At 40.8% G+C, this 20,512-nt stretch overlaps 1 protein-coding gene and 1 long non-coding RNA gene across 11 annotated transcripts in view; one reads left to right on the top strand and one right to left on the bottom strand.

Annotated features, from left to right (window-relative positions):
• The window catches only part of ACVR1C (activin A receptor type 1C), a 79,615-nt gene that overhangs the window by 49,528 nt on the left and 9,575 nt on the right, over positions 1–20,512 (top strand). For 3 of the 4 annotated variants that reach the window (XM_077883402.1, XM_077883404.1, XM_077883403.1), the window contains exons 3-8: positions 3,205–3,441; positions 8,211–8,441; positions 11,065–11,232; positions 12,796–12,952; positions 14,765–14,889; positions 17,046–17,176. In XM_077883402.1, coding sequence (XP_077739528.1) covers positions 3,205–3,441; positions 8,211–8,441; positions 11,065–11,232; positions 12,796–12,952; positions 14,765–14,889; positions 17,046–17,176 — 1,049 coding nt within the window. The remainder of the gene's footprint in view (positions 1–3,204; positions 3,442–8,210; positions 8,442–11,064; positions 11,233–12,795; positions 12,953–14,764; positions 14,890–17,045; positions 17,177–20,512) is intronic. The other variant, XM_077883405.1, reaches the window with a different exon arrangement.
• LOC144304816 (uncharacterized) overlaps positions 7,971–20,512 on the bottom strand; it is a 60,569-nt gene continuing 48,027 nt past the window's right edge. For 4 of the 7 annotated variants that reach the window (XR_013371785.1, XR_013371784.1, XR_013371786.1 and 1 more), the window contains 2 exons: positions 9,996–10,141; positions 7,971–8,426 (listed from right to left, as the gene is read on the bottom strand). This is a non-coding gene — a long non-coding RNA (uncharacterized LOC144304816). Of the gene's footprint in view, positions 8,427–9,995; positions 10,142–12,387; positions 12,539–20,512 lie in introns of all 7 variants that reach the window. The other 3 variants (XR_013371787.1, XR_013371783.1, XR_013371781.1) reach the window with 1 other exon arrangement.

The raw sequence follows: 20,512 nt of genomic DNA on the forward strand, positions 1-20,512 counted from the left end.
AAGAGTTGTCCTGTGATTTAGAATGTAAAACCAGCTAGGAAACAATGTGCTCATTAAAGGTAACTTATTGGGGATCCCTGGGGGCTCAGTGGTTGAGTGTCTGCCTTTGGCCCAGTGTGTGATCCTGGAGTCCCTGGGTTGAGTCCCGCGTCGGGCTCCCTGCATGGAGCCTGCTTCTCCCTCTGCCTGTGTCTGTGCCTTTCTCTCTCTGTGTGTCTCTCACGAATAAATAAAAAAATCTTAAAAAATAAATAAATAACTTTAATAAGGTAACTTATTAAAATGTGTTCTTAACTACACTACTATCTCCTTTTGCCATGACTCGGTGGGTGTAGACTACAGTTTTTTTTTCATTTATCTCCTGCAGAGATTACAATCAACATTTGGTTTAGAAGATGGCCTTACAAATGTTTGCTTTAAAAATTGCTCAGTGTTGAAGGAGCTCTTTCTGGATATTGCTTCTAGCCTTTTTCTAGCTGAGTAATCTTTTTTTATTACTAACGCCTATCAGTAAATTTGCTCACAAAAGTAGAAACATTGCCCATCTGTAATAAACATCTTTGAGAGCAGTAACCTTCACTAGAGCAGTACACTTTTATTCTATTTTCAGGGTTGCTGACCTTTTGCCTCTTTATCGGTTACCATAGTGATGATCTGAGCTCTGCTTAATAGGGCTTTACTAAAATGAAGACAATCAATAAGCTTTTTAACTCTAATGTTTATATTGATAGCCCCTGATAACATATATTGAAATAAGATAATCATATAAATGTATCTATAGCGGAATCTTATTCTTTAAATTTTATTTTTATTTTAAAAACTTGTTTAATTTAGATGTTTATGGAGGTTCCAAGTGATTAGGCGCTTTCTGTGGCTTTCATAGGATTCCTAGAATACCATGGTGAAGGACCTAAAGATAGAGACACAACTTGAAATGTAGATATGAAAGATCATTGTGAAATGGATAATAAAACTCTTTTATAACAGCAAACGTTAGAAGTGGCAGATACCACGGTTAATGATTTCTAAAGCAAAGTCAAGTCCGAGAACTCTTTTAGTCCCTTGTCATGAGGACATTCAAGGCCAAGTTCTCCTCATCTGCACCTGTACAACCTCTGATGCCTTCAGAGGAATCCTGGAACACCTGGAGCAGGAACATTGGTTATCTGCCAGAATTTCCTGGGCAAAGTAAGAAGAGCAGGGATTATGTTTGTTTCCAGAGTTCACGTGACATTTTAAGATCTTTTACTTAGGGATAGTATAAAAAAAACCAAAAAAACAAACAAAAAAAGAACCCCACCTAGTTTTTTGGATTATAATGAAACTCTTATGAACACATTTTTGAGGAATTTGATTCCTTTTCCTTGAGAATGAAATAATATTTGTTTTAAATTTATATTTACATATTCCAGTTGACATGTTTTAAGTAAAATGTAAGTGCATTTAATGTAATAAGCTCTCCAGGATTGTCGTCGTACAGGAGGGAGACGGAGGAATGGTTAATTCACGAGGTCTGTTTTGTCGGCAGGGTCATTTGTTTAGACTGTAAGGGGCAGGTGTTGTGCTGCTGCTTTGGAGAGAGGTCGTCTGCAGGCCTGGGGGGGGGGGTCCCCTCGGTTTGCTCCAGGCACCGAGGCCACAGATGGAGAAAACAACGTCGGCTCGCTTTGGCTTCTCTTTCTCCAAAGCCTGCGTCCTTCTACTTCTGTGATGTTTGAGAACCCGAGGCTCCAGAATTGTGTTCCCATATCCTACAAAATACTTCCTAAGGTTTATTAAAAACGAAAACCAACGTCCCTGATGATAGGACTTGGGGATGAAATGACATGAAATGGATCCTGAGGCTGTCTTTGGCGAACGAAAAGAAAATGAACCATGTGCTCATTTCAAGGGTCAAAATTACTTCTTTGAAAAATATCTGTCAAATGGGTTTTTCCTGTATCACTGTTTTCCCTAAATTAAGATTTCTTAAGTGCAAGATGAACTTTGGAAAAAGTGCCTAGCTGTGTTTTCATGTCAGACCCGCAAATTTAATTACATCCTTGCGCTGCCTGGCTTCAGTCACCGCGTTTATTTTTCTAAAACTAAAAATCTCATCCCTCCCTCCCGAGAGCGAAGCCGGCAGGGCCTCCGGTGCTCGGTGCTCGAGGCCTGCCGGGGCCCAGGTAGGCGCCGCCGCTTGCTCGCCCCCAGCGCCCGTTCGCGGGGTAGACACAGGGGAGTGGCCGGGCGGGGCGGGGGGGAAGCCGGGCATCGGGGCCAACCGGGGGGGGGGGGGGGGGGGGAGGACGACCGGGACCCACCGCAGGGCCCCTCGGCTTCGCTCGCTCACGCCCGCCCGCTCCGCCGCCCTCGCGCCCTGCACGTGAGCTCCCGCCCGGCCGCTCGCCCGCAGATGCAGCTCGCTGGGGGGGAGGGGGAGGGGAGAGGGGCAGGGGAGAGGGGGCAGGGGGGAGGGGAGAGGGGCCGGGGGGAAGGGAGAGGGGGCGGGGGGGAGGGAGAGGGGGCAGGGGGGAGGGGAGAGGGGCCGGGGAGAGGGGGCAGGCGGGAGGGGAGAGGGGGCGGGGGGCCGCACCTGCGCTGCCCGGCTTGGGGGGCGCCTGGCCTCGGGGCTCCCGGGCGTGCCGTCCCGCAGCCGGGGTGGGGTGGGGGGGTGGGGGGGCCTGTCCTCCCGTAGCCCCGGGTCCGCCCCTTGCGGCCCCCTGCGGCCCCCCATTGCCCCCCGGCCCCCCTGGCCCCCCTGGCCCCCCGGCCCGGAGCGGGAGCCCCCGACAGAGCGCGGGCGCCCGGGGTCCGGGGCTGGGGGGGGGTGAAGGCTGCGCTCCGCGGGAGGGCAGCCGGGAAATGGGGAGAAAACAGCTGTCACCCGCCTCGGCGGATTTTATTTATCATTATTATGTTTTAATAATAAATTTATTTTTTATTGGTGTTCAATCTGCCGACACACAGAATAACACCCGGTGCTCATCCCGTCCAGCGCCCCCCAGTGCCCGTCGAGCCTCGAGCATTCTGGGAAGCCGCCCTGGCCCGCGTGCCCCGGGCGCGGGGATGCTCCCGCCCCGCCCCTTCCCGCCCCTTCCCGCCCCGCCCCGGGCCGCCGAGCCCCGCAGCGCAGATGCCCGACCCCGCGACCCACGGCAGTCCGGGTTCGGGGAGTGTCCCGCTGGTTGACTTACGCTCCTGTGCTTTCTCTTGTAACCGAAGCCTCCCCAGACGCCCCGGGGCTCGGGCCCGTGCAGCTGGCGGCCGCCGTCTCGGTGCCGGGGGCCCTGCTGGCGGCCGCCGCCCTGACCCTGTGCGCCCGCCGGGGGCGCCGCTGCGGCGGCAGGAAGAGGAGGCGCCGGAACGTGGAGGAGGCGGTCCCCGAGCGCGCCCTCGTCGGCGCCGGCAAGACCCTGCAAGACCTCATCTGCGACGTGGCGGCCTCTGGATCCGGCTCCGGTAGGTGCTCGGCGCCGCTTCACAGTGAGAGAGACTTGGTCAAAAAGATCTAACACCAAGGACGCGATTATTCCGAACTGTATGGCTCAGAGGGCTCGACGTGCCGTAGCATCCTGTTGGGGGGTTGATGAAGAAACACGCTGTCGGGGCCAGAAGGTTGGAGTCTTCCCCGTTGCCTTTTCTGCCTTTGGGTAGTAAGATTCTCATTTTTATATTCGTTCAGAATTTATTTCTGAAGCAAGACAGAGTTCCCCTTCTCCCTCCTCCGTGACGGTCAGTAGTAATCATTGCTGCTCTCTTAGGATGTTTCATGGGCACAAAAGTCACCACATCCAGGGAGCTGAATTCTGAGGCAAAGATGTCAGTTCTACAAAGTGGAATTCCTACAGTGTCTTTGCTTGGTGTAACCAAAGTCTTCAGAATCCATAGTTCCCCACCCCCACCCCTCCCCCCGCCCCGGATGTGTGTGTGAAGTGAACAGGGAGCCGACCTGAAATTAGGATCAAGAATGTATTCTTTTTTTTTTAAAGATTTTATTTATTTATTATTTGAGAGAGACAGAGATAGCAACAGGGAGCACGAGCAGAGAGGAGAGGGGGAGGCAGACTCCCCGCTGAGCAGAGAGCCCCACGCAGGGCTCGATCCCAGCACCCTGGGATCATGACCTGAGCCGAAGGCAGGTGATTAACCCAGTGAGCCCCCCAGGGCCCCCAAGAATGTATTCTTAAAGCATAGAAGCGGAGATGGTAGGGAGCGGCAAGCACTGCTGGGCTGGCGTTTGCTAAGATGCTATGATAGTTCTGTTCTTCTCCAGAACCAGGGGAACTCCAGGACCCCTGGTGAAGCAATTCAAAATACCAAGCTGTTTTATGGCCTAAATGAGTCTCGTAGCACAAGCTGTATGAGGGCATTTTGGGTTTCTGGCGACAACGCAGATTTCTCTATAATACCAGACTTTCTAAAATGCCCGTTCCTCATGTATATGTCCAGAAATCCTGTTGGCATGTGGTACAGCGGAAATGTGAACCAGGATAAGCCTGGGGGGGGGGTCACTTCAGAAGCCCCTGGGTCCCCCTCTTGCTTGGAAGGGTCATTAAGGATGATTACCCCAAACAGACTTTCAGAAACTCCACAGCCCCTGGCCTTTAGGAGCTTCCAGACAAGCACAGTTAACAAGGGCAGATGACCGAGGGGCGGTAGCATCTGTATGAGCATCTGTAGTGAACATCAAGCAGCTTTAGACTCACCAAAGAGTCCAGAAAAGAGAGGCCTAGTTCTGTCATTCACAGAGCCCAGGTAGTCTGTTGCTTCTGGGGGCAAGATCGCCTGCTCTGTCATTGACAGTGGTCACAATGTTTATGCCACAAAGGAGGTGGCAGGTTTTCAAAGGAGGCATACCAGGAAAATTTTATAGAACTAAATTCCAAATTAAACTATTGCATGGAAATCTGACATTCTTCCTTTAAAAGTAAAACTGTTCAGATGTAGTACTCATTCCTTCCCTGACTTTACATCCCAGGCCCAGCGCTGGCTAATTTCCTGAACGCTGGTAACATTTTAGGCACAAAATATGAACACAGAGAGCTCTGATTTGTGCCCACTTCCTCTAATATAATTTCTTTATAAAGTTCAAGTGATTAAATAACCATCTATTTAATGCCCCCCAACATTTCAGTTCCTCTGAAGACATTAAGTAGAAATATGTATTTTAGAGCTCTTCCTTGAATATATTTAAGATGACTAAGAATTTCCTTTTCAAATAAAAGTAGTGGAGATTTTATAACCGGAGACTGGATATTTATTTAGTTTAAGAAAATAGTCGTGAGCCAGGGCATGAAATTAAAAAAAAAAAATGAACATTAAGATTTTTGGTGTTTTTATGCACCTTTAAATCTAAATCTGGATTTAATGCCTGCTGGACTCTCATCTTTAGATTATTCTAAGATCATTCTTAAAAAGAAAGCTGTAAATGTATCCAAGCCCAGATGACTTTTTTAAATGACCAAATCTAAAGAGTTGTAGGCACTTTCTCTCAAAGCCAGCTACATCCACATCCATGTGGCAGTGAGCACTGGCCAAGAGTAGCTGATGGCAGCCTTTGGTAATCAGAGAGAACGGGTCTAGCTGCAGGGAGGTTTCCATTACGAAAGCTCATTCATTGGGAGGAAATCAGGTGGTTCTGCTCCCTCTTTGCTTCTCCTAATTGGCCAGCCAACTTTAGGCAAAGGCAGTTTGTTAGAGGGTAAGAAGTGAACAGTATGAAGCTTATTCCTGACCAGGTCAGGGACATATTTCAAAGAGATGTGATACCTGCAAGAAAGGAGAGTGGACTGATGTGCTGCTGGACTGGTTCTGTGAATGGATGGTGTCTCAGGTGGCTCCTAAGAGACTGGGGGAATCACTGCTTTCCTGTCCTAATGTAACATTTCTGAAAGGTGGTGACATTCCCGAAAGATGCCTTCCCATCAGACAGGCATTCCCTTCTACAAACCCTGGTTAAAATTAATAATAATAATAATAATAATAATAATTAAAATGAACCTACAGGAAGAATTGAAGTCTCTGTATCTTTAAACGAAATCTCTAAGCCTATGAACAAGAACTAGATTATTTGAGGTGGTTGCCTGGAAAGATACAGAAGCAGCTTTTACAGAGTTTTAGTGTCTTAGCTTACTTGCTGTGCTAAGTACCTTCGATGTTGTCTTACTTTGTCTACGGTCTGTGGCATTGGTCTTGTGCTTTGGTCAATTTGCAGTTTGAAAACATGGGCTTATCCAGCTCTCTGGTCAGCTCTTGTTGGTTGCAGTTGACAATGGTGATGTTTTTGCGAGTGTGTGCCTGCAAGACTGGGCCCGGGGGGGTGGGGGGGGGGCTGGGGGAAGGGAGGAGAGAGATTGAGATTGCAGTTTGACCTGATAATTGCTAGTACAACTTTTATTGTGCCGTCAAGTAGTAAACTTGACCGTATTCAGTAGAAACAGCCCTTAGAGTTATTGCTGGAAGTGTTCCCAACAGGAGAGGACAGCAGGCACATCCACTGAATGGGGAGATCAAGAGTTTGGACCGAACACCAGTATGTTAGTTTAAGGTCGGCCTCCCACTAAAGCATATTTCTGGGCGAGTCTTGGATTACTGCAGGGCCCTGATTTTCTCAGCTCTAAAATGATAAAGTGGAACTAGACAATCTCAGAACTTTCTGGCTATGGGGCTCTATGACTAATTGTTGAGATCCATAATAGCAACCTTATAGTCTGTGCTTATTTAGCCACAGTGGGTGGTTCTCATGGAGAGGAGAACATCTGAACAAACCACGGCTCGTTTCAGGAGCAGAGGCCGAAGCCTGCAGAGCTTACAGGGCTGCAGAATGAGAGTTTCCAAGCCATCTGAGTACGAGGATAATAACTAAACATGACTTCCCAGAGTAAACTTCTACTGTAACCTCTTAACTCTTTTCTTCTAATTATAAGAGTAATAAGTACCCGTTGTGGAAATTGAGAAAATGTATATTAGAAAGAAGAAAATCACGATTCACCCTGATTCCACGAAATAGGAATAACCATCATAGCATCTAGCAAATCTCCTTTCCAGTCTTTCTCCTGTGCGTATTTTGAATGGCTAGGTACACTTACCTAGATGGCTGGTAAAATTTACTGTGCTATTTTCATTTAACATTATGGCAAAAGTATTTTCCCATGTCATTAAGAAATGCCTCCTCATAAGCAGCAGCATCATTATCATTTGCTCGAAGTAATCTGTTCCAAGATAGAATATTAAGGGCTCACCATTATTGAGCGTGTACTCTACCAGATACTGTGCTAGGTGCTTAACATGCTTATTCATTCTTGTATTACCCCTATGAGACAGGGGTAATATCCCCTATTTTTTATCTAAGGAAGCTGAAGCTCAGAGAAATCCCGTTACTTGCCTGTGGTTACCATGTGGCACGGCTGAAATTTGAACCTAGGTCTTTCTTATCTGTCCTCTTAATCGCTGCACTATGTTTAACCTTTTTCTATTATCTCAAACTTTCCCTTCTATTTCCCATGAATAATAATGTATCAAATATTTTGATGTAAGTGTTTCTATGTTTTGCATTAAACCCTTAGGATAGAATTCTAGGGGCGGGGTGGGGGGGTTATTGGTTCAAAGAGCCTGAACTTTTCACATACACTCAGAATATATTTTCTTTGAATTTTTTTTTTCACAAAGGATACCCGTTTGATTATTTTCTTTTTTTTTTTTCGTTTGATTATTTTCTATGACGATGCCTTGCTTTTTGTGTAACATGATTACCTCCCTTGATTGTTGAATCTGATTCTTCACTGTGCAATTTTAACTTGGTTTAAAAAAAAAACTCACAAGGGATTCTTCTGCTTCCCTAGTTGTACTAGAAACAATGCATTTTTTTTAGAGGCTAATGGCAATTTTTTTTTTTTGACCTTTGTGTATTTAGTAACTTGACTAGCTCTCTGGGCAAATCAGGGAGATTTGCAACAGTTTTGGAAAATCAGGTATCTGTATCAGTAGGCTACGTTCAAGAAATCTTTATTTGGGAATGTGAGAAGAGAAATTCATATTTAGAATTTGGAGGGTTTTTTTGAGCATGGTTTGACATTAAAGTTTGGTATAATGGTGCTTAGTTCTTCAAAATTGGTAAGATTATGAAAGCGCTTAAATGTTTGCCTTTTTATGAGAAAACAATGGTCATCATGACAGTTCTTTTCTGACACTTGCCTGTTTTTAATCAATTCCATCTTTTCTTTGGTTAGGTCTACCTCTGTTGGTTCAAAGAACAATTGCAAGGACGATTGTGCTTCAGGAGATAGTAGGAAAAGGTAGATTTGGTGAGGTCTGGCATGGAAGATGGTGTGGGGAAGATGTGGCTGTAAAGATATTCTCCTCCAGAGATGAAAGATCTTGGTTTCGTGAGGCAGAGATTTACCAGACGGTTATGCTGAGACACGAAAACATACTTGGCTTCATTGCTGCTGACAACAAAGGTATTTTCAATGTAATTGGGTTCAGCAAGTAAATATGTTCTGTCTATCATCAGGTCAAGATAAATAATTTCTTTGTTTTAATAAAATCTACATAAAAATCTAGTTTATTTATTGAGGGTAGAAAATGCTTTTCCTCTTCCTCACAGATAAATGTACAGAGCCATACAATAAATAAAGGCAGGGCAAACAAGTAATATGAAACCATAGTGACGCCATAGCCAGGTTGATATTTAAAATATTGGGTGACTGGTGTGTCACAGGAATCAACCAATCAGAAGAGCACCTTCGGCTGGCACAGAGTCCTGGGGAAACCCTGCCATGCTAACTTTTATGCCTTATTTGCCCAGAGATCTGAAAGCATCTTGTCAGGGGGTGTGGTGGGAGGTGGAGGAGGTTGCTTTGTGTATCTAGGGCAAAGAAAGGCATTGGAATTTTGAATACCAACTGTTAGCCAGTGAGGACAGAAATATTTCAATATTTTAATAACTGGTACAGACATACCAGCAAGTGCTAGCTGAATATTCACCTTTGCTAGGACTGTAGTTATCATCTATATAAATAGGCTTCGACTCCAGGACTCACATTTTCCATGAACACAGAATGGCAGCAAGCAAATTAATTTTAGTGAAATTTTCTATTAATGTACTTTGAATATGAATTATATCTTGAGGTTTAACATCAACAACCCCAAACAGTGTGACTTTTTGAGTTTTGTGGCACAAGACAGAGCAGCAATGTTCTGGTATTTAAATCAGTATTCATAAAATATGGCATAAATCCCTGAGTCATCGGGGACTAGATATAGTTTGTGGGTTACCTATGCTTTCTTTCTTCTTTTTGCATAGCTTTTACTCATTTAACTGTGCATCAGTTCCCATAACAGAGGGAAATAGGGCACAAGGATGAGCAAAACTTGACCCAATCAATTTTTTTATTCAAATCAGTAATACTTCATGAAAAATTTTGGTGAGGCAGAGATTGCAACCTTTATCTAAAACATAGATTATCTGTGGATATCAGGGATCCATCATTGCCTATAAAAATTAAAATCTATGGTTATTTTTGTCTAGTATAAGCTTGATTCTTATTAAGTAGATGACAAAAGAGGGGCTTAGAACTATTGTACATTTTGGCCATAATTATGTTTGCTGATGGCATGTGTTGTCTGATTTGCCAGGTATAAACTGAGTAGAACCAAGATGAGCTTTGAACAAAACGGGTTCTTTCCAAATTCATAACTTCATATATATATATATATATATATATATATATATATACTTTGAAAATATATCCAGACTATCAAAAATGAGATATTTCTTAGTAAGCTTTGAACTTTTTCTTTTCCTTGCTAAAATTGAGCTGAACTGCACCTACTGATTAGATTAATTAGCATTCTTGTCAAAGCAGTAATGACTTTAGTTATATGGATTATTTTGATGTGGCTAATTTAATCATGATGTTTATTTGATTATAAAACAATAGGCCCAAGAAAGATCATCCTTGATTGTCTCTTCTTCAGTTTAACAGGTCTGCCTCTGTCACTGGCTTACTTACCAGTGGCTTTGTGGGTGATTTCAAATGACCGCTAACATCCTGTTACATTCTCATTTCTAAATCTTTTGTGGTATTTTTATAGTTCCACTTGTTAGTCAACTGTCTGACAAAGACGTTGATGTGAGAGGGCAAGACAGCCCTTGGTGCTGAGCAGGGAGAGAGAGAGGTATGAGTAAGAATTAGTTTTATACGTGGTCAGTTTATGACTGAACTTTATTATGCTATGTTGATTTCTGTATTCCTAGGAAATTTTATCACTACCCAGATTTGGAAATTAAATATTTGAACTAAGAGTAGCTTTTGTACATAAAGCATTTAATAGAAAAGTCCTTAGCAAATGTTCATTATACCTTCCCTTCTCTGAGCGTCAGAACTGGTCAGGACTGCCCAGGGCTGTTGTAGACACTATTCTGAAAGCTAAAGCTAACTCTAGGGATTCTAATACCTGGAGAAGTTTTAGGCTAATTTCTGTTCTGCTAAAAATATTTTATAAGCTGGGTTAGCTTTTGGTTAAACGAAGGAAATTATTTGAAAATGTCTAATAACTGTATTTGACTCTTTAACGCAAGCTTTTGGAGAAAATCGACTTCGTATTTTGAAAGGTGAACAAGGTGAACATTCTTAGACTTTTAGAGCTTTTATTACAGTAATAACACATTGTGTAAACTTGGTGCATTTCTGGCTCGTGCTGAAACAATCTTTCTTAAAAGCTCACCATAATTTATAGCACAGCACTGAGCCTAAACGCAGCTGTCAGTAATTCCTCTTAGAATGTGGTACTATCAATACATAGAGGGAATAAGAAAGGAGTTGTCACTTGGTCAGAACCACTCTCACAGCTTCCTGTAGCTATGGTGGGTACATACAACAGGACCCAGTACATCAATATCTTCAGGGATTCGTTGAGAAATTTTACTTTGCCATCTTGGACTGTCAGCATCATCACTAAAGGAATTAACTTTGCTTTGTTAACAACATAGATTTACTTTAAATGCTGACAGTTGCTAAAAGCTTTTGGTTTCTTCCTCATCATATACTTACAGCAATACAATGACTTTTTCCCATTTAGATAACGGAACTTGGACTCAACTTTGGCTTGTCTCCGAATATCACGAGCTGGGCTCTTTATATGACTATTTGAATAGAAACATAGTGACAGTGGCTGGCATGATCAAACTGGCACTTTCAATAGCTAGTGGTCTGGCCCACCTACATATGGAGATTGTTGGGACACAAGGTATGCGTTTTCTTTCTAAGTTTTTTCTGCTTGAGTATGAGGATAGAAACATCAAGTTGTGTTTTAGTGTTTTGCTGTATTTCAGTTTATTACAATGATCAAATGTAACTAACACTAATAAACAGTGATCAAAGGAACACTAAGGTACTTTATAAAGCTGAGGGTACTATCATGGTATAGCCAACTCTCATCTACATACTCATCATTTTATATGTTAGCCATAATAATATTTTTATACTGGGTGGCTCCAACTTTGCCATTTAGTGTATATACCTGGGAGATCTTGCTTTGGTGGTAAATGCTCTATATTCAGAGAATATAAATAATTTAAATATTTACCTTTGATAGATAAAATAGTTGGAGATGGTAATGTGATCTTGAAAAAATATTTACTTATCATGTTCTCAGAGGCCAAATAATACCCACTGTCTTTTCTATTTATTGAGTTAATAGAGAATTTACTCTAGAAAGTCATTTATCCTGTCAGAGCAGTGGTTCTCAAATTTGGATTTATGATCCTTTTAAACTCTTAAAAATTATTGAGGACCCCAAAGGTTTTTATGTGTTTGGGTTCTATCTTTTAATATTTACTATATTAGAAGCTAAGATTGAAAAATTGAAAAATTATTTATTGATTTGCTTAATAATTAATCAATTAAATATTAAATAAGTTTCAAAAATTTGGATCTTTTTTTTTTTTATAATACAAAACCAACCTAGTGAAAGTGATGGTTTTGTTTTACACTTTTGCAAATATCTTTACTGTCTGACTTAATGTATGGATTTTCATGCATATTCTTCATTCAGTTGTTCCATCATATTGTTTTGTTGAAGTATGTGAAAAAAGGTAACATCACATAGACATGTGTTTGGAAAAGAGTCTCAAGACTCCCAAAGATCTGGGGGGTCACATCTGAGAACTGCTGGTCTAGGGTAGTAGAAGTTTGAAACTTGTTTTATAAGAGAATATTTGCTATGTTCTAATGTGGATGTAGCAATGCTAATTCTTTCCCTGTTCATGCAACAAAAATTTATTAGTGGCCACTAAGTGCCACCTAGTGTTCTAAGCATCAGAGACATGCTGATGAGTAAGACAGAGGCACTGCCCTTAGGCAGCTTAAAGTCTAGTTGAGAGAGACAGATAATTAAACACACATGTAAAGGGGCACCTGGGTGGCTCAGTGGTTGAGCGTCTGCCTTCGGCTCAGGGCGTGATCCAGGGGTCCCGGGGATTGAGTCCTGCATCAGGCTCCCCTTGAGGAGCCTGTTTCTCCCTCTGCCTATGTCTCTGCCAGTCTCTCTGTTTCTTATGAAAGAATAAATAAAATCTTTTAGAAAAAAACCACATGTGAATGAACGATATAATTTAGATAGTAATAAGGGTTATGAAGAGGGCAAAATGGAGTACTCTGTGGAGAATGACTGGGAATCGGGATGTATGGACAGGGAAGACCTGTCTTAGGAGGTGACATTTGAGCCAGGTCTTCAAAATGATTCCTTTTGGAGAGAGTCAGTCTTCAGTAACAAAAAGGAAAAATGAGTATTCTTTCTTATGTTTCATAGGTAAACCTGCTATTGCTCATCGAGATATAAAATCAAAGAATATCTTAGTGAAAAAATGTGAAACTTGTGCCATAGCAGACTTAGGGTTGGCTGTGAAGCATGATTCACTACTGAACACGATAGATATACCTCAGAATCCTAAAGTGGGAACCAAAAGGTAAGATAACTTTCATAGCACACTCAGATGTATGACTGCCCTGTAAGCATGAAATCCTGGGATGAGTATGTGGGGTTTTTTGGGGAGTGGGGTCGGAGTGGGGGTCTAAATGGAAAATCATTAGGCCCAGGAAAGCGGAGAGTCTTTTCTGGGTCATTGAGAAGTCAGTGACACAATGCTTATGAAGCAAGGATGGTTGGCATCTCAGTCATATAGACAGTAGCCATTTGAGTGGCGAATCCAGTAGAGAGGGAGGGAGGGTGGAAGAGATGATGATACATTATTTTGAGTGCACCACTTTCTGAGAATACATTTTCCTATGGGTAGGAAGGAAAATAAATGTCATCAGTATATAGCTCTCCAAAGCCATTACACTCATAAATGAACTGAAGCTCGGGGCTAGATCTGTTTGTTCACTGTTCTAAACAATAGATGCAGGGTCGATATATGGAGATAGATAAGTGAGGGACTCTAAATAAATGCGTACATGTACTACTGTACTCCCCTAATATTTAAGAATATGTAACATTTTTTTTTGTATTTACTGTAATTGCACAAGTCTCCCAAATTGATGTATATTAGGATAATAGGAGCTTGGACATAAGTCCCACATTCAAGGAAAGAGTCTCTGAAAGTTCAGAACAAGTACAAGAGAAGCAGAACGTACTACATTCGTATTACGACAGGCCCATTAGTAATGGGATTTCTGCTGTTTTCTTGTTCAGGACAGCCTGTGGCCATATGGCCAGCATACTTCCATTTCCTTTTATTTGAATATCAGGCTCATGCTACTTTGACATAATTCGTGGGTTCTTGACCTTGAAATCAGAAAACAACCAAAATATTTTCCCGGAGTTGTTAAAGACTCTTGGGACTACGGACTTTCTGGTACAGTTGGCCTCCAAACCATATTTGAGATTCCAGGCCCGTCCCTCGGATCCCTTCACTTGGTTCCCTAGGAGAATTTAATGAGGCTCCAGGAACACTTCAGGGAAGTTTATTCAAACCCAGTGGCCCTGTGGGACTTCTTTTCTCTGAAAAGTAAGCTTCAACTTGCTCATCTGACAGCCTCCACATTAGAGACCCCCAGGGAAGTCTTGGATGCTGGATTCCTTCAGAGGATCTAAAACTTTTAAGAGTTTTTTTTTTTGGGGGGGGGGTAGTAATTGCATCCTCATCTTAATATTCTGGGAAATCGTCAAAATCCCCCTAGGACAGCTAGACTCCATCAGCTCCAATGGGCTGTACTTTCTTTGATTTCATCTTATTCAACCAAGGCTGTGCTTTTCTTGTAGCCAATATATAATGTGTATGTATTTCTTGAAGCCATAAAATTGTTCATTCAGAGAAGGTATTTATGGAATGCTGCTGAGCACTCTGTTAGAGTCCTGGGCCCACCACGATGAATAAGAGGTGCTCTTTGCCCTCAAGGAGCTTTCCATGGCAACGTCTGTTAGTGGAAGTTGAGTTCCATCTCTCTTATTGAGTGCTTTGCTTACTGAATTTCCCTCTAGCTTGTCCTTGCAAGTATTTGGCTCCTGGCACATGTGCTTTGACACACTGAGTAGGATGACCTCTAGTTTTATTTAAAACGTTTTTAAAATTATAGTTCAGTCAAAATAAAATAAAATAAAATTATAGGTCAGTCAATAACTGTATTATTTAAATTTAATTTATTACAGTGGCTTAGATCTACTTTCAAAATTGATGTAAGCTATTGATTTATATTTTGTGTGAGGATTTATTAAGGTTGTATTTTACCGGATTGCTATAAAGTCATACAGAGGATCTGAGATGTGCGTGTTTTTGAAGGTATATGGCTCCTGAAATGCTTGACGATACAATGAATGTGAATATCTTTGAGTCCTTCAAACGAGCTGACATCTATTCTGTTGGTCTGGTTTACTGGGAAATAGCCCGAAGGTGTTCAGTTGGAGGTAAGGTGTTGGAAGTATTCTTCGCATCTGTCTTTCCTTGATGCTCTGAATATAAGATATGATTTCTATGTATTTGTTAAGCACTATATTGAATCATTTTTTAACATTTAAGAGAATACCTTTTGCTGGTCTTTCCAGTGGCAAAAGTGGAGCATCCTACATAAAATGATGATTTTTGTATTATGATTACAGCTCAAGTAGGGGTGACAAGTGTCTTGATAATTCTGATTTTCTTAATGATATTTTGCAAAGCACTTGAAAATTTTCTTGAGGTTGTATGAAGTTAGCTGGATCCCTACTTTCTAACAGAAATTGGACCCAAACGTGTTAAATGACTTACCAAAAGCCACGGGACTTGAGGTCTTCTAGTTTTCAGGCTTTTCCTGTTGCTGTTGTACTTGTTTTTCCCCTGTGATAATGAATATGGAGGGGAGAGCGTGGAGGGCAGAGGTGGGCAGAGACTAACTTCCTGACTCTACCTCTCCTAGCAGTTTAGAGATTAATAATGAGAGGAAGAGTTTGAAAGGATGAACCTTCCAAATGCAGCCTGACGACGTTGTGGCATCCGTGGAGAAGAGTTAACTACTGGTTGAGAACGGATTAGAGTTTTCACTTTCCAGTGAGATAGATTTAAAACTGAGCCACAGTTTAGCAAATTCCTCAATGTCTGACTTGAGGCAGGTTGCTTGGTCTCACTTTCCTCATCCGTAAAATGAATAACAAAACTGGCCCCTTGGCCTTTGAGGATTTCATGGATTAATTTGGTTAATTAATTAGTACAGAGCGTGCCCATAGAAAACATTATAAAAGAGCTGTCATTATCAAATCAGTGTCACTTTTTATATTTTGTATTGCTGTCATTTTGCCTTACACCAATTTCATTTTTTAAAAAATGAGTAAAAACAAATGTTTTCAACTTACAAGGGTAAAATTCTTTTGAATGAGAGAATATGCTTTTCCCCTTTTATTCACAGATAAGATAGTAAACCATTCAGGAAGGTGAAGCTATTTGTAGAAGCAGTAGAATTATAATGGAATTCTTAAGCCTGGGATTGAGTTCCAGATCTGCCATTTAGAAGCTCTTTGACCTTGAGCAAATTGATGACTCTGTGCCTCAGTTTCCTCATTCTGTAAAGTAGGGATAATATGGTTCTTCTTAAAACATGTGAAGGGCTTAGGACAGTGTGTGGTAAATAGCAAGATTCAAACATGCTTGTAATAATTTTTAAAGTTTTCATATTAATATTTTTCTGGATCTGCTTTTAGGTCATTGTCCTTAAATTTTCTTCAACTGTTGAAATAGTATATTAGTTAACATAATATTAGGGCATATTTTCAATATTTAAATTGAAAGGACTGTTAATCCAAACAATTTTTTGAGGAAATTCTCAAGTTCAGGTAATATTCTGATAATTAAGGTCAGGTCTTTGTATTTGAGACTCTTTTTTTTTTTTTTCTCATTAAACTTTTGTTTTAATGGGTCTCAAAATTCTGTGACAGATTTTTTGGATTTTATGAACCTTCATGTTGAACTCTCCATCTTTAGTACCTTTGCTGCTGCTGTGGCACATTCTCAGGTCCAGTACTTCCAAAATCCAAATGTAAGAAATTCAACTTTTAAAAGACTATCAATTTTCAAAAGGAGAAAGCTATTCTCTTTTGAAAAGGTTATTTAATTCAGAAACAGACTCTATTCTCAAGTGAGGCCATGCTATAAATTTTGCAATTAGGCATAACTTTTGAATTGTATGATGGTATTTTATATGAATCAGAAATTACATAATTTTTATAATATAAAATTATCTTTTATGTAATTTAAGTTATGTAAATGTCATTTATATAAAATTATATATAATGTAATTGTATGAAATTATTTTATAAAATAGATACAATTTGTTTTATGTAAAATTTTTGTAATTATCAAAATTATGTAAGTTTTCATAGTACACATTTTATAAACTTATGCAATAATTATTCAGCCAAGTGCTTTATCCTTATATCCTCAGTTTTATAGTGATGCAAAGTTTTCATAAACCTGACTTTCCAGTTTCCCAGGGTGACACTTGTGCTTTTAAGGACTTAATTGGTATTCTTTTGAAATAAGCATCTTTGTTTATTATTCACTCTGGGAAATTTATTATGCAAATTTCTTCTAGGAATTGTTGAGGAGTACCAGTTGCCTTATTATGACATGGTGCCTTCAGATCCCTCAATAGAAGAAATGAGGAAAGTTGTTTGTGACCAGAAATTTCGACCAAGTATCCCAAACCAGTGGCAAAGCTGTGAAGTAAGACTATGTTCCTTTTTGTTGGGCAGAGGGGGAGAGGCAGAGGGACACAGAATCTCAGGCAGGCTCCATGCCCAGCGTGGAGCCTGATGGGAGGCTCCATCCCCCAACCCTGAGTTCATGGCCTGAGCCAAAATCAAGAGTTGGACGCTTAGCCAACTGAGCCACTCAGGAGTCCCAGGCTGTGTTCTTATATGTTTTATCTGTTATAATTTTGGGGTATCAGGGAAGATTTTCAAAGCCCATACAGTTCTCTCTTAATCTAGGCATCCAGTTCCTTTCACATATGTAAGTGTATGTCCTCGGATCAGTCTTCAGAAAGATTTTATTCCCTTTAGTCATGTGTATACAGAATGCTCAGTTAAGTGGTAGTAACAAGCTCTGGTATCCCAGTGAGTTTACCCAACAAGCCTTTATTTCTTGCTGCGTAACGTCCCCTACCCGTCAGGCAGCTGTGCTCCTTGTGGTGATTCAGTAACCCAGGTAACTTTGATCTTGGGGTGCTGCTGTCTCAACACATAGTTCCCAAGCATCTAGGTCAGGAAAAGAGAAGAGCTGGAGGGGCACACGTGCCTCTGTGCTTTGGCTTCAGGTGACCCGCATCACTTGCATTCACGATTCCTAGACCAGAGTCAGTTGCACAGCCCCCCTATCCCCGCCAGGAGCACAGACACATTTGGTTGTTTTGGATGATTACAGGTTCAATCATCTTTATAGCCAGTAAATTATTTCTAACCCCTCACTGGCCCAAGTTTGAGCTTATCAGCTTATTTATCAGAAAAGCTTCCTCATGGCAGAGTCCACTGCTACCTCCTCATCCCCAACGATGCATCCAGTGAGCATCATGTCGTAGGCCGTAGGCATATGACGTGGCTGTGGCAGGGCCTGTTCTCCCTGACAGGCAGGTGGAGACTTCCCGTTCCCTCAGGGAAAAGGCAGGGAAGATGAGGGAAAGACTACAAACCATCTAACTAGTTCCACAACTATTTTGAGGCTTTAATCTCCCCCAGCCCTATTACTGTTAGATTTTGCTGTATTATAATACTTGAGGTCCTTTGATTTTTTAAAGATTTTATTTATTTATTCATGAGAGGCACAGAGAGAGAGACACAGAGAGGCAGAGACACAGGCAGAGGGAGAAGCAGGCTCCTCGCAGGGAGCCCGACGTGGGACTCGATCCTGGGTCTCCAGGATCACACTAAACTGCTGAGCCACCCAGGCTGCCCTTGAGGTCTTTTTAAAGTGTCGCTTGTTAGTTTGGCTTTGTCATAAGGGTTATTTATATAGTAGTTTTTTTTCCTCATTTCCCCCTCCTTCATGTTTCACTCTTTCTCTACTTAGGAAAGGATTTATGTCTTGACGTTTCCTATTTTATATAGATTTCTTACCTACCTACTTATTTTAGAAGCAGGATTTGAGACATTTACAACCAAACTGAAATTGAACTAAATTATTTCTAATGTTAACAATTTCATGTATAATACGAAATTCAAAGCATAATAATAAAATGAAAATCAGTGAATTCACTACCAAGTGCAAAAAATAGAACCAAGATTCCTTACCCCTCTGAGAGATTACTATGGTGATTGTTTATTATTGCCTTGCTTTTCCTTATGAGAGAAAAAAGTGTATATGTGTATATATACTCACACTAAAAATACATTGTTTACTTTTGTGTAATTGTGAAACATATTATTGAAACTTGCTGTAGTTATTCTTCTTAATCTCTTTTCTCTTTCCTTTACACGTGTAGCTATGATCTATTCAGTTTCATATTGGTGCAGTAGTCCATTATATGGCTAGAGTACAATTTTTTCTTCTATTGTTGATTTATGTACGATTTTAATATTTTTAAACAACGCTGCTATACATATGCATGTGTGTGGAGAAAAATGTCTTAGAGTATAAAACTGTAGATTTTGGGGGAGGTGTCTACATAGACAATCATATCTCAAAAAAATGTGAGTTCTGGGACCAATCCTCGAGCCTTTTCTTTGTTACTTTAGTTTCTAGGCCTTCAGTATAATGTTGCTCGAAGGTTAATAGTGGATATCTGTGTTTTACTTCTTAAAATTGTGTACATTTCTCATGAAATCTGATATTTGCTGCAGGCTTTGTTTGTCAAAACTTTAATCAGGTTAAATAAAAGCTGACTTTGTTTTGATAAAAGCTTTCCTCTTATCTATGAGGGGATGATATGGTCTTTCTACTTTCATCTCTTAATGTGATAAATTGCATTTACAGATTTTCCCACTGTTAAACCAATCACATTTCTAGAATAGACCTAACATAGTCATTTTTTAATGTGATCAATTTTGTACATTGTGGATATGAGCAATTTTTGACCATTTCTGTCTAGTATTTTTGTTCTATTTTGTTTTGTATTAATCCCATGTATTAGATACTGTTGTAATTTTATACTGTTATTATTTATTTAGACTTAAGAACATGTTTATCATTTTCTTTGTTCAACATTCCTTTTTGCCTCTCAGAGCTTCCTTTGAAGATCATTTTTCTGATTTCCTGATGAACATTCTTTAAACGTATTATATTTACATTTTTTTTTTTTAGGAGGACCTAGGAATTGTAAGTTCTTTCAGTGCTTAGGTGTCTGGAAATATCTTTATTTGGTTTTTTATCTTGAACAAATTTTGGTTCAGAACAAATTATCTTGAACAAATTTAGGTTCAGTTATTTTCTCTAAATACTTTGAAGGCGTTATTCCACTGTCCCTGGCTTTCATTATTGCTGTTGAGAAGTCAGTTGAGCTTTCTTTCTTTTTAGTTAATTTATCTTTTCTTCCAGACTACCTTAAGAACTTCTGTATGTCTGGTATTCTGCCATTTCTCTCTGATGTGTTTGGTGTCTCTTCATTAATCTTGCTTGGAATTTTTGGACTTTTTTTTTTTATTAAATTCCTAAAAATTTTATTTTAAGTAGCCTAATGTGGGCCTTGAACTCATGACCCCAAGATTAAGAGTTGCATGCCCTACCAACTGAGTTAACCAGGCACCCCTGGACTTCCTAATTCTGAGGATTTGTGACATTCCTCAGTTCTGGGGAATTCTGAACCATGATCTCCAAATAGTTCCTCCTTTCATTGTCTCTTTTGACCATTTTTTAAAAAAGATTTTATTTATTTATTCATGAGAGACACACACACACAGAGAGGCAGAGACACAGGCAGAGGGAGAAGCAGGCTCCATGCAGGGATCCCAACGTGGGACTCAATCCCAAGTCTCCAGGATCACGCCCTGGGCTGAAGGCAGCGCTAAACCGCTGAGCCACCCGAGCTGCCCTCTTTTGACCATTTTTAGAGAATTCATTGGATGCATG

This window comes from Canis aureus, chromosome 34 (genome assembly GCF_053574225.1).
Source record: "Canis aureus isolate CA01 chromosome 34, VMU_Caureus_v.1.0, whole genome shotgun sequence".
NCBI lineage: Eukaryota > Metazoa > Chordata > Mammalia > Carnivora > Canidae > Canis > Canis aureus.